At 32.2% G+C, this 17,620-nt stretch overlaps 1 protein-coding gene across 3 annotated transcripts in view; it reads right to left on the bottom strand.

The window, feature by feature from the left end:
* The window catches only part of Abl (tyrosine-protein kinase Abl), a 64,325-nt gene extending 51,511 nt beyond the window's left edge, over positions 1-12,814 (bottom strand). For all 3 annotated transcript variants that reach the window (XM_089697079.1, XM_089697082.1, XM_089697087.1), the window contains exon 1: positions 12,404-12,814. In XM_089697079.1, the coding sequence (XP_089553205.1) occupies positions 12,404-12,530 (127 nt within the window). In that variant the 5' untranslated portion in view covers positions 12,531-12,814. The remainder of the gene's footprint in view (positions 1-12,403) is intronic.
* Positions 12,815-17,620: the final 4,806 nt, after the last annotated feature.

Genomic DNA, 17,620 nt, shown 5'->3' with positions numbered 1-17,620 from the left:
AATCAGGCCTTCAAGATAAGTCTCTTTCCCCCAAAGACATTTCGAGCTAAGTTTGTGCACTCACTACGTTGCAACCGATTACAATTTACACAATCTGATCAGCGCATTATTATCCTTATATAGTCGTTATTAAAAACTGCTGAATACAATTGCCGAAAAACTTATGATTTTCTTAATTAGAACGTTATAAATTCATTAAATTTCCCATTTTTTGCCTTACAAAATCTATTGATAAATACTGCTAAAAGTTATTTTTTCCATTAATTTATTCGAGTTGGTTGAAGACCAATGAGTATTAATCCTTTAAAATTTTTTTTTTTCTAATTTTGATAATTCTTTAAATATTAAAAAAATATTTAAAATAATTAGGAAAAATCCTAGCGAATTTCTTTAGTCGCGCTCCTTGGGCCGGAGCGTTCTGACGTGTGCTCTACGCTCGATTTTCCTTCATACCGAAGTGAAAGTTGCTCTACTTCATTAAATTTAATATTTTTGTTAATTGATTATTTTTATCTTAGTTTTGTGCAAATATTCGTATTTTTAAACATTTGATTTCGATATGGAAAATAAACGAAAAAAATACGCGTGTAACTACTAGAAAAAAAATTATCTTCGAACATAAAGTTAATGAAACCAAATAGATTGCAAAGGTGATTGGCAACGATTTCTTTATTTTACGGGGTGTCAGTAAAGGGATGTATATTTCTTTAAAACTAAAGTAAGCTCATAAATTTTCTTATAATATAATTTTTTTGAAGTTCCAAAAATGTTTATTTTTGGACGAAATATAATATAAACTTGTATTGAGAACTTGAACTTCCCAAGTTCATCCGGGGAAATCCCCATACGGGGAAAATGATTTGTTTACTCCAAAATTGATCCGAGGTGTTTTAATTTTTTCTTCTAGTCATTTTCAACGTAGTGGCATGTTGTTTGATTATTAATTTTGTAACTTCAATACAGGATGTTGGTTTTATATTCTGATCTTACAGACGCGCTGACAAATTTAGTCCGCCATTTCTAGTTTAGTCTACCAACTCTAAGTACCAATATTAAAACGAATGGATTATCATCACATCATCAAAACTCAGATGTAATGGAAGATCACAATAACATAGAAAATTCAGTGGGTGTTGAGAACTAAACAAACAGAAGTAACAGAGACGCGAAGAATAAAAAAAGAGGACGAAAACGATAATTCGTTGATGCTTTCCCTTTTCGACGTATTGTTAGGGTACATCACCAATCTGCAAAAAACAAAACTGATGATTCCCAATTGCTGATTAAAAATGAAAAACAAATAATCGACAACAGTGGTGAAAATTTGCTGATCACAATGAAACATCCTTCAGTGGTAGCAGATTTACTCATTTCAAATGTATCGGTGAACAGCGTAAAGGAGAGGAGGACAGGAAAACATTCTGAATGTGGATTGTGGATTGTATACAGGGTGTAATCGATAAGTATGTGCAGGCGATTATGACGTTATTATTGCAGGTATCAAAAAACTTAAAACTGATATCGAAATTACTTTTTACCTACTGAGCAAAATGACAATAATAACTTTTTAAAAGTATAACGAGAAATATCTAAAAAATTTACTTTATACACTCCCATATCAAAAAGGGAAAATGGGACTAGTAGAAGTTAAATGTCTAATTCCGGCAAAAGACATGAATGCGGAAGATGCGGTTAAAAAAAAAATTTAATATTTGAAATACAATGCAAAAAATAACACTTTTGTCATAGATAAGAAATTAAGAATCATGACTATTTTTTCTAAATTCAGGGACAACTAAACGTTGCAGAAGCAGAAGTCTGCTTATTTGCTGTTTGGACTGGAGTGAATAATTCGTTAAAAATAGAATATATAAAAAAGTATGTAACGTTTAGGCAAGATAAAATGATGGACCATTATAAAGATTTTACATAAATTGCCTACTGTCAGAATTGATTGATTCGAGACTTCAGCATTCGATGCCCATCAAGGACCCATCCTATATCATTCAAGCGATTGAAAAAAAGAGATAAATCCAGTGCAACCGATAAAGCATCAGAATGCTAGCAAAAGATTTATTAGGTTTATCAATATAAATCTATATATTACACATAATATAATAAATCTGTAGAAGACGCGAAGACTGACATCCGCGCGGACGGAGTCGCGGGCGGATGCTAGTCAGAAATAAATATCTTTTGTTTTCATTTAACACAAACATTACATTTTTTTTATTATATACAAAATTTGTTTATCCGTTTTATTAGTTAAACTGAACAACTTTCACTAAGAAACTTAGGTCGAAAAAAATGTATAGAGTTCTGCATTTTGTATGGAAAGCTTATTTTTTTTTATATTTCGTCCAAATTTCTTTGTAAAAGTTGATCAGTTATATAAACATGAAGTTGAAGATATCAATAGAAAGTATTCGCAAATTTTGTGTACTGATAAAAAAAAAATCACCCGGTGTAATTTTCACGAAAATTGTTTCAAATTGTCATTTTTGGTACTTATTACGAATATTAAATTATGCATACGAATGATTTAATTTTTAAAAATTAAGTGGAGCAACTTTCCCTTAGTACATTTGTATTATTTACATATAGGATGACAGGATGCATTTGTTTGCACTACTAGACCAAGCCCTTAAGGGCTTGCACTACTAGACCAAGCCCTTAAGGGCAAAGCCCTTAAGGGCTTGGTCTAGTAGTGCAAACAAATGCATCCTGTCATCCTATATGTAAATAATACAAATGTACTAAGGGAAAGTTGCTCCACTTAATTTTTAAAAATTAAATCATTCGTATAATTTAATATTCGTAATAAGTACCAAAAATGACAATTTGAAACAATTTTCGTGAAAATTACACCGGGTGATTTTTTTTTATCAGTACACAAAATTTGCGAATACTTTCTATTGATATCTTCAACTTCATGTTTATATAACTGATCAACTTTTACAAAGAAATTTGGACGAAATATAAAAAAAATAAGCTTTCCATACAAAATGCATAACTCTATACATTTTTTTCGACCTAAGTTTCTTAGTGAAAGTTGTTCAGTTTAACTAATAAAACGGATAAACAAATTTTGTATTTAATAAAAAAATGTAATGTTTGTGTTAAAAAATTATAAAATAGAAAAATACGCAAATGAAAACAAAAGATATTTATTTCTTACTAGCTTCCGCCCGCGACTCCGTCCGCGCGGATGTCAGTCTTCGCGTCTTCTACAGATTTATTATATTATGTATAATATATAGATTTATATTGATAAACCTAATAAATCTTTTGCTAGCATTCTGATGCTTTATCGGTTGCACTGGATTTATCTCTTTTTTTTCAATCGCTTGAATGATATATAGGATCTATTTTATATATTCTATTTTTAACGAATGATTCACTCCAGTCCAAACAGCAAATAAGCAGACTTCTGCTTCTGCAACGTTTAGTTGTCCCTGAATTTGGAAAAAATAGTCATGATTCTTATCTATGACAAAAGTGTTATTTTTTGCATTGTATATTTTCAAATATTAAATTTTTTTTAACCGCATCTTCCGCATTCATGTCTTTTGCCGGAATTAGACATTTAACTTCTACTAGTCCCATTTTCCCTTTTTGATATGGGAGTGTATAAAGTAAATTTTTTAGATATTTCTCGTTATACTTTTAAAAAGTTATTATTGTCATTTTGCTCATTAGGTAAAGTAATTTCGATATCAGTTTTAAGTTTTTTGATACCTGCAATAATAACGTCATAATCGCCTGCACATACTTATCGATTACACCCTGTATACAATCCACCATCCACATTCATAATGTTTTCCTGTCCTCCTCTCCTTTACGCTGTTCACCGATACATTTTAAATGAGTAAATCTGCTACCACTGAAGGATGTTTCATTGTGATCAGCAAATTTTCACCACTGTTGTCGATTATTTGTTTTTCATTTTTAATCAGCAATTGGGAATCATCAGTTTTGTTTTTTGCAGATTAGTGATGTACCCTAACAATACGTCGAAAAGGGAAAGCATCAACGAATTATCGTTTTCGTCCTCTTTTTTTATTCTTCGCGTCTCTGTTACTTCTGTTTGTTTAGTTCTCAACCCCACTGAATTTTGATGATGTGATGATAATCCATTCGTTTTAATATTGGTACTTAGAGTTTTTTAGTAGTTTTGTAGTTAGACTAAACTATAAATGGTGGACTAAATTTGTCAGCGCGTCTGTAAGATCAGAATATAAAACCAACATCCTGTATTTAAGTTACAAAATTAATAATCAAACAACATGCCGCTACGTTGAAAATAACTAGAAGAAAAAATTAAAACACCTCGGATCAATTTTGGAGTAAACAAATCATTTTCCCCGTATGGGGATTTCCCCGGATGAACTTGGGAAGTTCAAGTTCTCAATACAAGTTATATTTATATTTCGTATTTCTCAAACGAAAAATAAACATTTTTGGAACTTCAAAAAAATTATATTATAAGAAAATTTATGAGCTTACTTTAGTTTTAAAGAAATATATATACATCCCTTTACTGACATCCCGTAAAATAAAGAAATTGTTGCCAATCACCTTTGCAATCTATTTGGTTTCATTAACTTTATGTTCGAAGATAATTTTTTTTCTAGTAGTTACACGCGTATTTTTTTCGTTTATTTTCCATATCGAAATCAAATGTTTAAAAATACGAATATTTGCACAAAACTAATATAAAAATAATCAATTAACAAAAATATTAAATTTAATGAAGTAGAGCAACTTTCACTTCGGTATGAAGGAAAATCGAGCGTAGAGCACACGTCAGAACGCTCCGGCCCAAGGAGCGCGACTAAAGAAATTCGCTAGGATTTTTCCTTATTATTTTAAATATTTTTTTAATATTTAAAGAATTATCAAAATTCAAAAAAAATTTTTTTTAAAGGATTAATACTCATTGGTCTTCAACCAACTCGAATAAATTAATGGAAAAAATAACTTTTAGCAGTATTTATCAATCGATTTTGTAAGGCAAAAAATGGGAAATTTAATGAATTTATAACGCTCTAATTAAGAAAATCATAAGTTTTTCGGCAATTGTATTCAGCAGTTTTTATTAACGACTATATAAGGATAATAATGCGCTGATCAGATTATGTAAATTGTAATCGGTTGCAACGTAGTGAGTGCACAAACTTAGCTCGAAATGATTTTGGGGGAAAGAGACTTATCTTGAAGGCCTGATTAAGGTAACATAAAGTAACTTTATAAATGTGAAAAAATTCACGCGCATTGCGTATATAACACTAATTGATAAACAAGAAAAAAAAATTCAGTTTATCATTTCATTAGCCGGGAAAAAATTGTCAAATAACTTGTTGAAAACGAAATTTTGCTAGACTGCAGCCTTAAAGCGGCTGAAATATGCGCCAGTGATATTTATTGAGAGGAAATGTAACAGACATATGTGTTATGTAAAAATCTCACATATATTATACATCAGATATTATGTAAGTTGTGTTTTAGATAAAAATACAACTTCCCGGACGAAATGTATAATAGAGATCATTCGAATAGTAGTACAGACGACTATAGATTCCTAAGAAGGGATTTCTTTAAATATTATTTGTTACGTACATTTATTAAAATCAAGAATTATCTACCAATAATATATTTCTGTTTTACATTAATAGGTTTCTGTGTTCCATATCTGCCGCGCGAAAATGATTGCTCGTTGGCTTCAAGAGACATTATAGAGAAAATAAAACATAAATTGACAATATAACTCTTATTTCACATCTTTATTTTTATACTTGCACGAGAGTTGCATTCTTTATAAAATAAAATAACATTTATAAGTTACACAAATTAAATTACATCGTTAAAATTCCAACATAACAAGCACTAATAATTTAAACAACACACAAATAAAGCCAGCGCCTCTTTACTTAATACAATGACATTTTCCGACAATTACCTACCTACTGCATTCATTTATTTTCCGACGGACACTCCCCGCACGTTGTTAGTAAATACGTTATGCTGTTATCCGCACAAAGTGTAATTAAAAACAGAGCTACGTCGACTCATATCATAAAATAAATAAAAAAGGCCTTACGATACCTACGCAGGTATTAATCCTTGTTAATACTTTCCAACAATATCGCATGTTTCACAGAAAATTAAAATCGAGTTCACGAGATACGGCATTACAAAAAGTACACTACCTTGATCCAGATAAAATGACAAAAGTGATCGGACCGTTGCGTGTACGCGTTTCATCGATTCATAGTTACATTTTGGTATGAACATCGTCATTGTTTGTAAGTTTATATCTCGTGACAACTCGAAGCCGTGATGAGTACTTAATTATTAGTCTGCAGGAAAGAAAGTGGTCGTAACGTCCGCGTGGGAACACACAACCGGTTTAGTCGACCGCTCGTGCCTTCCTTCCACCAGCGCATTCAGAATTCCATGGTACCGTTCAAACTCATTCATTTCAACTTAGAGAACTGTTTCGGGGCTGAATACCGATATATGTATATAGGGAAAAAGAAAAGCGGGGACGTCGATCGTAAGATGTGTAGAATCGGGTCAGCCTGCTTTTATATAGATATCGCAAACCTGTTTATGCCCGTGGACTAATTTTAACGATGTCTATAATCCTTTCATTATATCGAGCTACTTCCTCCGCTCATATTCCAGTGCATAAAGGAAGATTTCTCTTTGAGTAAATAAGTCAATTACAGATGCGCAAGCAACAGAGGAGAGCAGTCTAACATTTAAAACGATTACAGCAATGTTGCGTTTATAAATAAAGAGGCAATTCCAATTTGTATTAATAAAAGTGAAAGTGCCGTATATAAATATGCATTTTATACATTTTAAACACTTATTTATTCACACCGACGTTATTGAATATTAAGCCAGGTAATTATAACGCAGTGAAACTTTAGACTAATAACAGGACGAAGCCCGTGTTAGCTATTAGCTTATTCAATTATCTCTTAATGCCTTAGAAATCTTCACTTAACGCCACCGCTTTGCAGATAAACCACGGCGTTCTGGGAGAGAATAAAAATGAAGAATTTAATCTCCTAGCGATTTCAATAGCGACTAAGCTAGGTTTCCGTACAAAAGTAAAGTGCGCCTTGATTAAATTATCGGACTCGGCTTCAGGGTTCTAGTAAATTAAAAATGAAAAAGAATTCCTTTCAATTCTATTTACTGTTCCCTGCTAATTAAAAGGTAGTCAATGCAAAAGGAAATGCTGAATGGAGGCGAGGTTTGTTTTAATGGCATAGAAATGTAAACGAGCGCGGATGTGTCACGTGTTGTTAGATTATTTATAAATATGACTGCTTATTAATTTAATATATACCTACAATTAAAACTGAAATTAATAAATTTAGTACTACATTCATTCATAGATAAACACTAATCATAAAACTGCAGCGAACTCCTACATATAAATAGTCATTATTAGCTATAATAAGCACCGTTATCATTGTGTGTCAAATCATAAAACAATAAGTTAATTCAGACACTGTTTAATATTCACTTATATTGAAAGAAAACAAATAGAAATTATGGCACACGATGACGCGAACAGACGGCAGTCGACTTCCATTGTTATGTTATAATAGGGTTACCGTATTTTCTAAATAAATATTAATCCATATCGGAATTAGCTCTGTGGTTTGTGCCGCGTTGTACGTTAAATTCATAAACTAAAAGCTACGCCAATATCTATATTTTTAAACATAATATTATAATGAAAAAGCAAACGTGTAAGCTAATTTAACTAACAGTTTCGTACTAAACAAGCCTTTTAATAGGAGATAATTCTATAAATTTTGAGAGGCACAAGAATTATCTTCTTGCTTTCGCTTCACCGCGGTATCGGCCAAACATGTCGTTACACATTATCGGAATAGTTAAGATAGGAAGGCCTATTGTTGCCGTATGCCAGTTCACATTACGAACGTAACAAAGTTCAAAGACCGACCACTACGGAACTACGTATTCATGAGGATTTAAGAGCGTTCACCAATTATTAAATCAAAACTAACGCTTCGCAAGTGAATTCCACAACTAAACTAGGTACTACGATAACTTTTACTCTCTATACAGAACAAAGTTTTGCGCTCGGAATAATTTAGTATGCGAGTTCTAGTGTGTATTTATAGTTTGTACTGTATGTAGAACGTACAGCCTACAACAATTGAATAGATATAACGAGTGGCAACCCTAGTTCCTGTGCCTATATGCGCGTTCAAGGCCGTAATGAGTTCTTGCTGATATGCATTAAGGTCGACGTGTATAAATCGCGACTAGCCAATACAATGCATTACTTGCGATATAAAGATACTTATAACATATATTTACTTCTTTAAAAGCGACGCGTCAATGTTTTTTTCTTAATTTTAGGGTCATGTACGTAACACGAATTTACATGCAATATATTTACCTTGAGAATATTAAACCGAATTTGTTGGGAATCTTTTAAGATACTGGCATTGTTATAATAGTTTGTAGGCAGATCAAAGAATGCAATTGTGTGCTAATGCAGTCGAGAGAACTTCCGCCCCTATCTGTTCTACGAGAAGTTAAAAGTATCTAGGTGTTCTAACAAAGAAAAACCATGATCTTGAATGTGTTTTGCATATTCACGCTAATACTAATGAATTAGAAAGTAAAGCCTGTCTATCTGTTTATGTGTTTTCATGATAATAGTCGAAAAGTACTTGAGTAGTCTAATGACAATGGGGGAGAATATATTTATCAAATCAAATTGTTAAAAAATCTCCAAATGAGGTTCAATAAAGGATAAACGTTTTATCCCAATTATCTTGTAAACCTTTATGTTCGCGTGACCAAAATCGCATGTAGCAATTACAAATAATTATGTAATTATTGAATTACGCCTAGGTCTAGCACAGTTATACCGCATAAATCTGAAAGTGGCGTGTGGGTGTTTATTGTATGTATTTTAAACAATGGATGAACACATCTGAGGCAAATGGCGATATAAGAAAGTAACTGTTACAGACGGACATATCAAAAGATAATACCTATAAACTATCATGAAATTTTGTAAGAATGTATTATGTTTGTTACTCTTTCACGTAAAAACAGCTGATCGGATATGTATAAAATTTATATAGTACTAGCTTTCCGCCCGCGGCTTCGCCCGCGTTTTCAAAGAAAAACCCGTTCCCGTAGGATTTCCGGGATAAAACCTATCCTATGTCCTTTCTCGGGTATCAAAATATCTCTATACCAAATTTCATGCAAATTGGTTCAGTAGTTAAGGCGTGATTGAGTAACAGACAGACAGACAGAGTTACTTTCGCATTTATAATATTAGTATGGATTCATTTATTACTTTTTGACACCGCTGGTTCCAGGAAGTATTTCTACATAGTTATTCTACATAGGATAACGTGGCAAGTAAATTCATTCAAAACTAAATAATTCATTCAACTGCAACTCGAGAATTATGTCGCCCTCATTCACATTGTCTTATCGGCGTTATCAGGGAAATGTTCCGATGTATCTGATACTGGTCTTAATATATTGACGGCTAATCGATTTTTGTGTATCCAGGAAAAAAAACCAATTGCGGGACTTGTAAAATTGCTATTATTTCGGAATTATAACAATTAAATGCGATAGTTACTTATGGCGTAGCTATTTGTCGTTAGTTTAATGTTTATTATTATCTCCTACCATGTTTATCAAACTTGGTTTTAGATTTTACATGCTCAACTTATACTTTTTCTAGGAATTATTAGCAGATAAACAATAATGTTTTAACGCGAATGCTTATGGGCGGCGGGCATCACTTTCCATCAGGTGACCCGCCTGCTCGTTTGCCCGCTTAACTATAAAAAAAAAAAAAAAAAATAATGTATTGGAAATTATCAAAATTGTAAGCAAATAGGTTGATTTTTCATAGTTCTCTAAGTAATTTTATGGACAAAATGGACTGTGAAAACGAATGAAAAACATCATAAAGCTGATTAACTGAGATTTAAAGACATTAAATGGTATCAGCATACAAAATAGGACAAAGTAGATAATGAATAAACAGATCATACATATTATTGCATAAAAAAATCTATTGAATTTTCGTCTTATGCATATATTATAAAATTTTTTCATAGAAGAATTTAATTTGATAAAATATGAAGTTATTTCTCGATTATTATGAGACATATTCACGCACGCAAATATACAGTCGCTTTGCAGTTATAACAGTAGCAGGGCAATTGAAACATACTTCATACAGTCTACTGATTAGAACTATCTCAAAAATCGCAAGCAAAGATAATGCATAAATTGTATAGAGCAGTTGAATTGATACTCGAAATTTTAGTCACACATCACTCCTTTGTAACTTTGTATACTTTAAGAACAATTTTGATTTAATAATTCTGTGATAGCATGTGACATGTATTTTCAATATGTATTTCAGTGAATGTGATAATACTGTGTATTTTAACTCTGCTGACATTTTTCTTAACTATCATTTTAACTGATGCAAACATTTAAAGAATGACTTCATTTAAGCTATTTACATTGTAACCAATGACCATAGAAACTTTGGAAATCAGAAATTAATACTTAATTGTAAAATCATTAATCAAATAAATAAATATGTGTAAATAGTGACCTTCAACGGTTCTTTCTCAAGTAGAAAATGTTGGAAATATTTTTTGAAATAATATTGTTAACCATAAATAATTTCTCATTACATTTGGAATAGTGTACTATAAGTGAACTTTAACATTTTTCAACAATAATATCCATTCAAATCTATACTCTTTTAAGATTATGGCTTCTTATACAAATCTTTGTGTTCCTTAAGAAAGAAATTATTTCTATTCAGTTTATTAGTGGGATTTTAAGCAAGGTTAAGAGAAAATACAAGGTTGTAAACAAGTAAATTACAATTTAGCTTATTACTTTAGCTCTGTGTAGGTAGTTACTGTCCAAATTTCAATTCAGTACCTACAAATTCTTTGTTTTATATTTCGTTTTTATTGTTATTAAATTTTATTGTTATGTTATTATTTCTTAAATAGCATAAACACAATAGATGAGTTAAATACGTGTTTTCCATGATAATTTATGAAATAACGAAAATGAAGAATACCCAAGGGTTATTGTTTCAAAAATCTCTCAAGTGGGAATAAACGGACAAATTCAACAAACAACAATGTGACTGAATTGTGATGTGAACAAACATACAGGTGACGGAGGATGTTTATGGTGTACACAATAACAAAGACATTTGGACACATCGCAAACTCTTCAATAGATAATGAGATTACTTCTCTATTTGCGTATTTGTGTAGGTGTATTTTTGTTCCCCTTTACCTGTTTTGTTTATATAAATACTGAAAATTTTCCTCACTTTGTTGAAAAACAATTTTCAACAAAGTGAGGAAAATTTTGGGAGAATTTTAATGAATAGAGCTTTTTCTTTACCCTTCTTGTAAAATAATTAATTAATGTTATTCTAAACAAACAATGTTTATTGTGTAGGATGTTGCTACGCAGTAATTAATTGAGGAAAATGAAGAATTATATATTAAAAGGAATATACATAGTACAATTTCACTCCCATACCTGAAATAATATTTCACATTATACAATTTCTTAGTCAGATACCTATTTGGATAGTCAGAATATTGTATATGGATTGATGGCTATAAAGCACATATATTTGTGCTTCATAGACATCAATCTCAATTAATTTTGTTGGAAATAATACCAAAAAATTGTCTCTGTAGTTTAGACTTGACTTTGTTTTTAAAATACCCAATTAGCTTGTGTGGTTATTTATTTTCTTGCTTTTTAGTTACTAATAAAGAAAATGAAAATTATTAATCATATATACTGAATATTAAGTTTCAGTATTAATCAATAATACTGAAACTTAAAATAAGTAGGTACAAAACTGTAACTTTTGCCCTATTGCAAAAAAAAAATATTATTCATTTTTATTTCTACACTGTGAATAGGGCTAATTTTAAACAAACTTTTGCTATGTCTTCTTATTAGACTAGGTTATTTGAGGAATAGATGACATTATAAAGTAATAGCAGTCATATACTATTCAGTTTATGTTATAAGTAACTAGTTTTAAAAGTTTGAAAACTTTATTCAAAAACGAGTTAAAAGTAGAAACTCTTCATTGGATATAAAATAACTGAAATAGCATTAAGTTTTAGCACTTTTATGCGTTGTATATAACTTTAGTCCCAAGTAAAAAAGTAATGTTTTCGTATATCCTAAGATATCATTATTTCGCCATTTAAAATTATTTAGCTAAGGGCAGTAAACTTATTTTAAATAAATCCTCTTTTCTGGAAAATGGACCGGTTCAGAATAAATCTATGGAGTGACTCACCACTGTGTTCTGTGAATATATTCGAACCAAGCATGCGGGGGTCTTTCGGCACCCGCGGCTTGTTTCGGGTCGAACGAATAGAAGCCCCGCTTGCTGTTCCACGCTCCTTCGCCTGCTGGGCCCCCATCCTGAAGTCGGAGAGCCGCCACCCTCACGGCCCCGATGCCGGTACGCGACCTATCGTCTTGTCACTCTAATTCAATAAGTCCATTAATAGCGCGATGTATTTTTTCCCCATTTTAAATAATAAGTCCTTTTAAAATTAAAAACTTAACACAATAGTTCAAATAAATTAATCATTAAACAAAATTAAATTATGACCACGCGTCCGACTCCGAACATATTCGAAAAAACATTACCGGAATTCGCTCAGACAAAAAACACAACCTCCGCCATTATGTGCAACTGACATGTTTGGTTTGACGCATAGAGATTAGAGGAACAATGTATAGGTTTGACGTCGATTTTTGTCTCAGCATAATATCACTAGAGGCAGCACTGTGCCTATTTTGTGGCCTATTTCTACTTTGTCTGTTAAGTTTAGCACAGATAAAAAGTTGACGACTGACGAGAAGTTCATTGACCCTAACTTATGTTTTTTACCCCTTTCACACCTAACTTGGTATTGCCACTGTTAATACGAAGTGTTCCTAAGGCTACTATGTATTATGTAATATTCTGTGCAAAAGATTAGATTTTGTACATGAGTTCGTTGATAAATTGCCAACAACATCATTCAGTAGCATTGTTGGATGAGACAATTATTATTTATGCTAAATCAATTAAGCATCTGAGCCTATCATTAAAAAGTCACACTCCCTGATAATGGGTAGTCACCATAATAAAATTATAGCAACTCTCGGTTTGTCAATATGGCATATGTGTCAAAAAAATTGCGTCGCTTCCACAGTCACTTCGAATATTTAAGTTAATGTTGTAGCCAAGGTTGTAGCCAAGACAAAATAGTCACGCGTCCCCAGATCGCTTCAGTGTTGCGCACAGAACAGTAAGAACCACTGGTAAGAACAAATAGAAGTGTTATAATGTCATAATTATTATAAAAAGCACTGTCGCCAAACCCACACATTTAAACCGATAGTTATACAGTACACTACAAGTAAACTATGCCTTTGATTGGACAGCTTAATTTGAGTAAAAACTGACTAAGGTTATAAATTCAGCATTTCAATATGTACCCTAATGCACGATGTTACGGTTTATTTTAGTATAAAATCCGTAGGTAGGTATATTAGCTGTTTTGTTTCCCTTGCTAATAGAAATTCCAAATTAATATGTATAGGTCTACCAGAATCTGATGGCATATTTATATTTAAAAAATAAAAGATTTTCATGTGGCAACTTTATTTGACAACTATCAAATTGGTTGTCAAATTATTTGTGTTGATGATAAATTTTTAGGATTTTGTCTTCAAAATCTTCGAAATGTTGATAAAACCGCTGCGATCACAAGCAAGAGGTGTTGTTTACAATGTGTATAGGAAAATATTCGATGAAGAAGGGTCAAACACATCACAATTTTCAATTTTAAGGCGCATGAAAGATTTTATTGATAAGTTGGACTTACCCGTTTTGATACTTTAAATTAAAAATGTTATAAAAATAGGTAACTATAATATTGTTTCTTGATTAAAATATAATTTTATAAAAACTTATTACAGGAGTTTCCAATTCGGCTATTTGTCAAGTCCAAGGTGTACAAGTCAATTTTATAATGTGTTAATACTTACGAAAATAAACATGATTTTATTTTATTATTGTTTTATTTTATAAAAAATTATAAACAATCGTTTAATATATGTAGTAAATAAGTTTTGATCTGCATAATCATTACATCCATATTTTCACATGCCATAATTATATATATTCAAATATAGGTATGTGTAAATACATAATACATATTATGTATTACCTTTAGAAAAGTAATATGTATATTATACATGTAATAAGTACCTACATAATAATACGTGGATATCTCATTATTAAATACAGTATTATCCACTTGTGTAATGTGACTAAAGATATTGAGGACAAAATAAAAAATACACAGTATCAAGATCGTTCAGTCCATTTTCCCTAGGGTTGCACACTCAAAATTTTGATTTCCCAAATTGCCATGAGATTCTGGTTTACCTATACTACGTGATACTAATTTATTATTGGTAATGTAGTTTTTTTGTAGCTATTTATTACGTATATATTTTCATTTTATTTAAACAGTCTAAGATGGATCTCAGAACTTTTGGCTATGCATTTTTCTAAAAAAAATATTACTCCAATATAAATCTAACTATATATCACATTGATCATGAATAAACATTAATTAATTATTGATAATATTTGAATGCTATCCATATTGATGAAAAAAAAGACGGGTTGCACTCCGGGAGTGCCGGCAGAAGTGATAACTTGATTATTAACGTTGAGCATGTTTGATATTTTGGAATGGTATCCGTCTTACGCTTTTTCGATCAGGTCACGTGTCCTGACGCGAGTTTAAGATTTTATACACATTACAGAAAAAGTACTCAACGCCGAAGAAGTTTTCACTTCAAAAAGACGGGTTGCACTCCGGGAGTGCACGCCGGGAGAAGTGAAAACTTGATTATTAACGTTGAGCATGTTTGATATTTTGGAATGGTATCCGACTTACGCTTTTTCTTTCAGGTCACGTTTCCTGACGCGAGTTTAAGATTTTATACCCATTACAAAAAAAGTGCTCAACGCCGCTAAAGAAGTTTTCACTTCAAAAAAAACTTGAGAGGTGTCAAGGGACACCCGGATGGAAAGAAGTTCCTTTCGATTAATTAGTGAAGGAATTGTAATAAAATTTTATTTTTATTAAGTTATAATAATATATATTTTTATATATATGTATATTGAAGCGGGATTGGCTCGTGCAGCGATCGGGGTAGGAACGTACAGGGCCGAGGGTGGCTCACGCTAGATTGCCTGGTCGCGCGCTAATTTCTTGTTTATTTCAAAACCATCGCATATTTCAAAATTCTAACTCGGTACACGTTATAGGTTGTATATTATAATATTATATAAATCTCGTGTCACATTGTTTGTCCTCAATGGACTCCTAAACTACTTAACCGATTATAATAAAATTCGCACACCATGTGCAGTTTGATCCAACTTGAGAGAAACATTGTGACACGAGATTTATATATGTATACTAGCGGTCCACCCCGGCTTCGCCGGTCGCCCGTGGTACATATGAAAAATAGATGTTGGCCGATTCTCAGACTTACCCGATATGCACAGAAAATTTCATGAGAATCAGTCCACCCGTTTCGGAGGAGTATGCAGACTAACATTGTGACACGAGAATTTTATTTATAAGAGATTAAGATTGGACTTACCCGTTTTGATACTTAAGATGGCGACCGAAGGGCTTGTATCCATGGTTATGAATAAATTATTAAAAAAAAAACTACAGTTGTCAACAAATATCAAATATGTCAGAATTTTGAAAAGTTTAAATTCGTTAGAAACAAACCGTAAACGCAACGCGTAACTTTTATTTCTAAAAATTTTACAAAACACTGGTAGGTAATTGATGTGTTTTCTCTAGTTTTTCTTAAATAACCTTGTAATTAATGTAAGTAAACGTAATAATAAGCCGAATCAATTGAATTCACAATCAAATAATTCATAATGAATTGACTAACACGCTGTCGTCTTTTGCAGAAATTGCCTTCACATTGTTATTTGAGATTGTAACAAAATTCAAACATTAAAATGGATGATTTCATGAAAATAGAAAAGATCGGTGAAGGTACTTACGGTATTGTGTACAAAGGTAAAAACAAAATAACAGGACAGTATGTGGCTTTGAAGAAAATACGATTTGAATCGGAAGACGAAGGTGTACCTTCTTCGGCTATAAGGTAAATTTTATAGGTTCTGTAGAATAGCAAAATTGTATAGAAATAATTATCTTTTGTAAGTTAAATAAATATAATAAATTAAATACTTAAATATAATAATCTTATATATAAAAATGAATCGCAAAATGTGTTGGTAAGCGCATAACTCGAGAACGGCTGAACCGATTTCGATAATTCTTTTTTTATTATATTCCTTGAAGAACGAGGAGGTAAAAATTTTGAATGTGGACCGTCAATGGGGGGGGCGGGGAGGGGGGGGGGGTCGGGGGGAACTCCTAGGTACCACCCCCCACCGGCGCAGACCAGTAGTTCCTGAGATATTCAAGGTCAAAGTTTGAGGTTATAATTGGGCCTAAAGTTACAAATAATGGATGTTAGGATAAACCTTTCCCTTCCCTCCACTCCCAAACTCCCTCCAGTTTCACTATATTGCTTCTGCTTCTGCTCCAGCGCTGCGGGAAGTGCAGCCCTATCACCCTTGCGTAGCTAAGTACAGGCACCTAACTCGCCTACGCACTACGCTTCGGCTCGTACGGTGCCTGCACTTAGCTACAGCGGGCGAGGGCTGCTCTCCCTCCGTGCTTCCGATTTTGTAAATACACTCTAGGGTAACAGCGGAAGGACCACGTGGAGTCGGGGTTGACAGATTTGGTTATGTGACTGTTCATCTTTTGTGTAATGGATTTATGTGTGTTACATTACCCATAATTGTATTATTATTATAAGAATTACTAACTTAAATTGAATTATAATTAAATGTAATTGAACTGAATTATTAATTGTTAGCCGAGCAGCTACATTGCTGATGTGGCTATATGTAAACTAGTGTTTTGTGTAATGTCTTTACCTTTACTAAAATACTTAATTTATCTTTGTGCGTTGTTACTATTATCCAATATGTTTATATTTTAGAGGAAATATAATAAAACACAATTATTTTAATGAATTTTAAATGTTAACAACCAATTTAACATATTTTAACTTCTTTTATATACAATAACTAGCGGTCCGCCCCGGCTTCGCCCGTGGTGCATAATATTTACGTTTACTCTACATAAGTACCATCCTCGTACTTCAAGGAATATAATAAATAAAGAATTATCGAAATCGGTTCAGCCGTTCTCGAGTTATGCGCTTACCAACACATTTTGCGATTCATTTTTATATATAAGACTAGCGGACCGCCCCGGCTTCGCCCGTGGTACATATTTACGTTTTCTCTACATAAAAACCATCCTCGTACTTCAAGGAATATAATAAAAAAAGAATTATCGAAATCGGTTCAGCCGTTCTCGAGTTATGC

This window comes from Colias philodice, chromosome 1, assembly GCF_061535455.1.
Source record: "Colias philodice isolate Cphi_HAF_F1 chromosome 1, ilColPhil1 Martin Lab GWU primary, whole genome shotgun sequence".
Taxonomy (NCBI): domain Eukaryota; kingdom Metazoa; phylum Arthropoda; class Insecta; order Lepidoptera; family Pieridae; genus Colias; species Colias philodice.
This window is presented reverse-complemented; position numbering and strand designations above follow the sequence as displayed.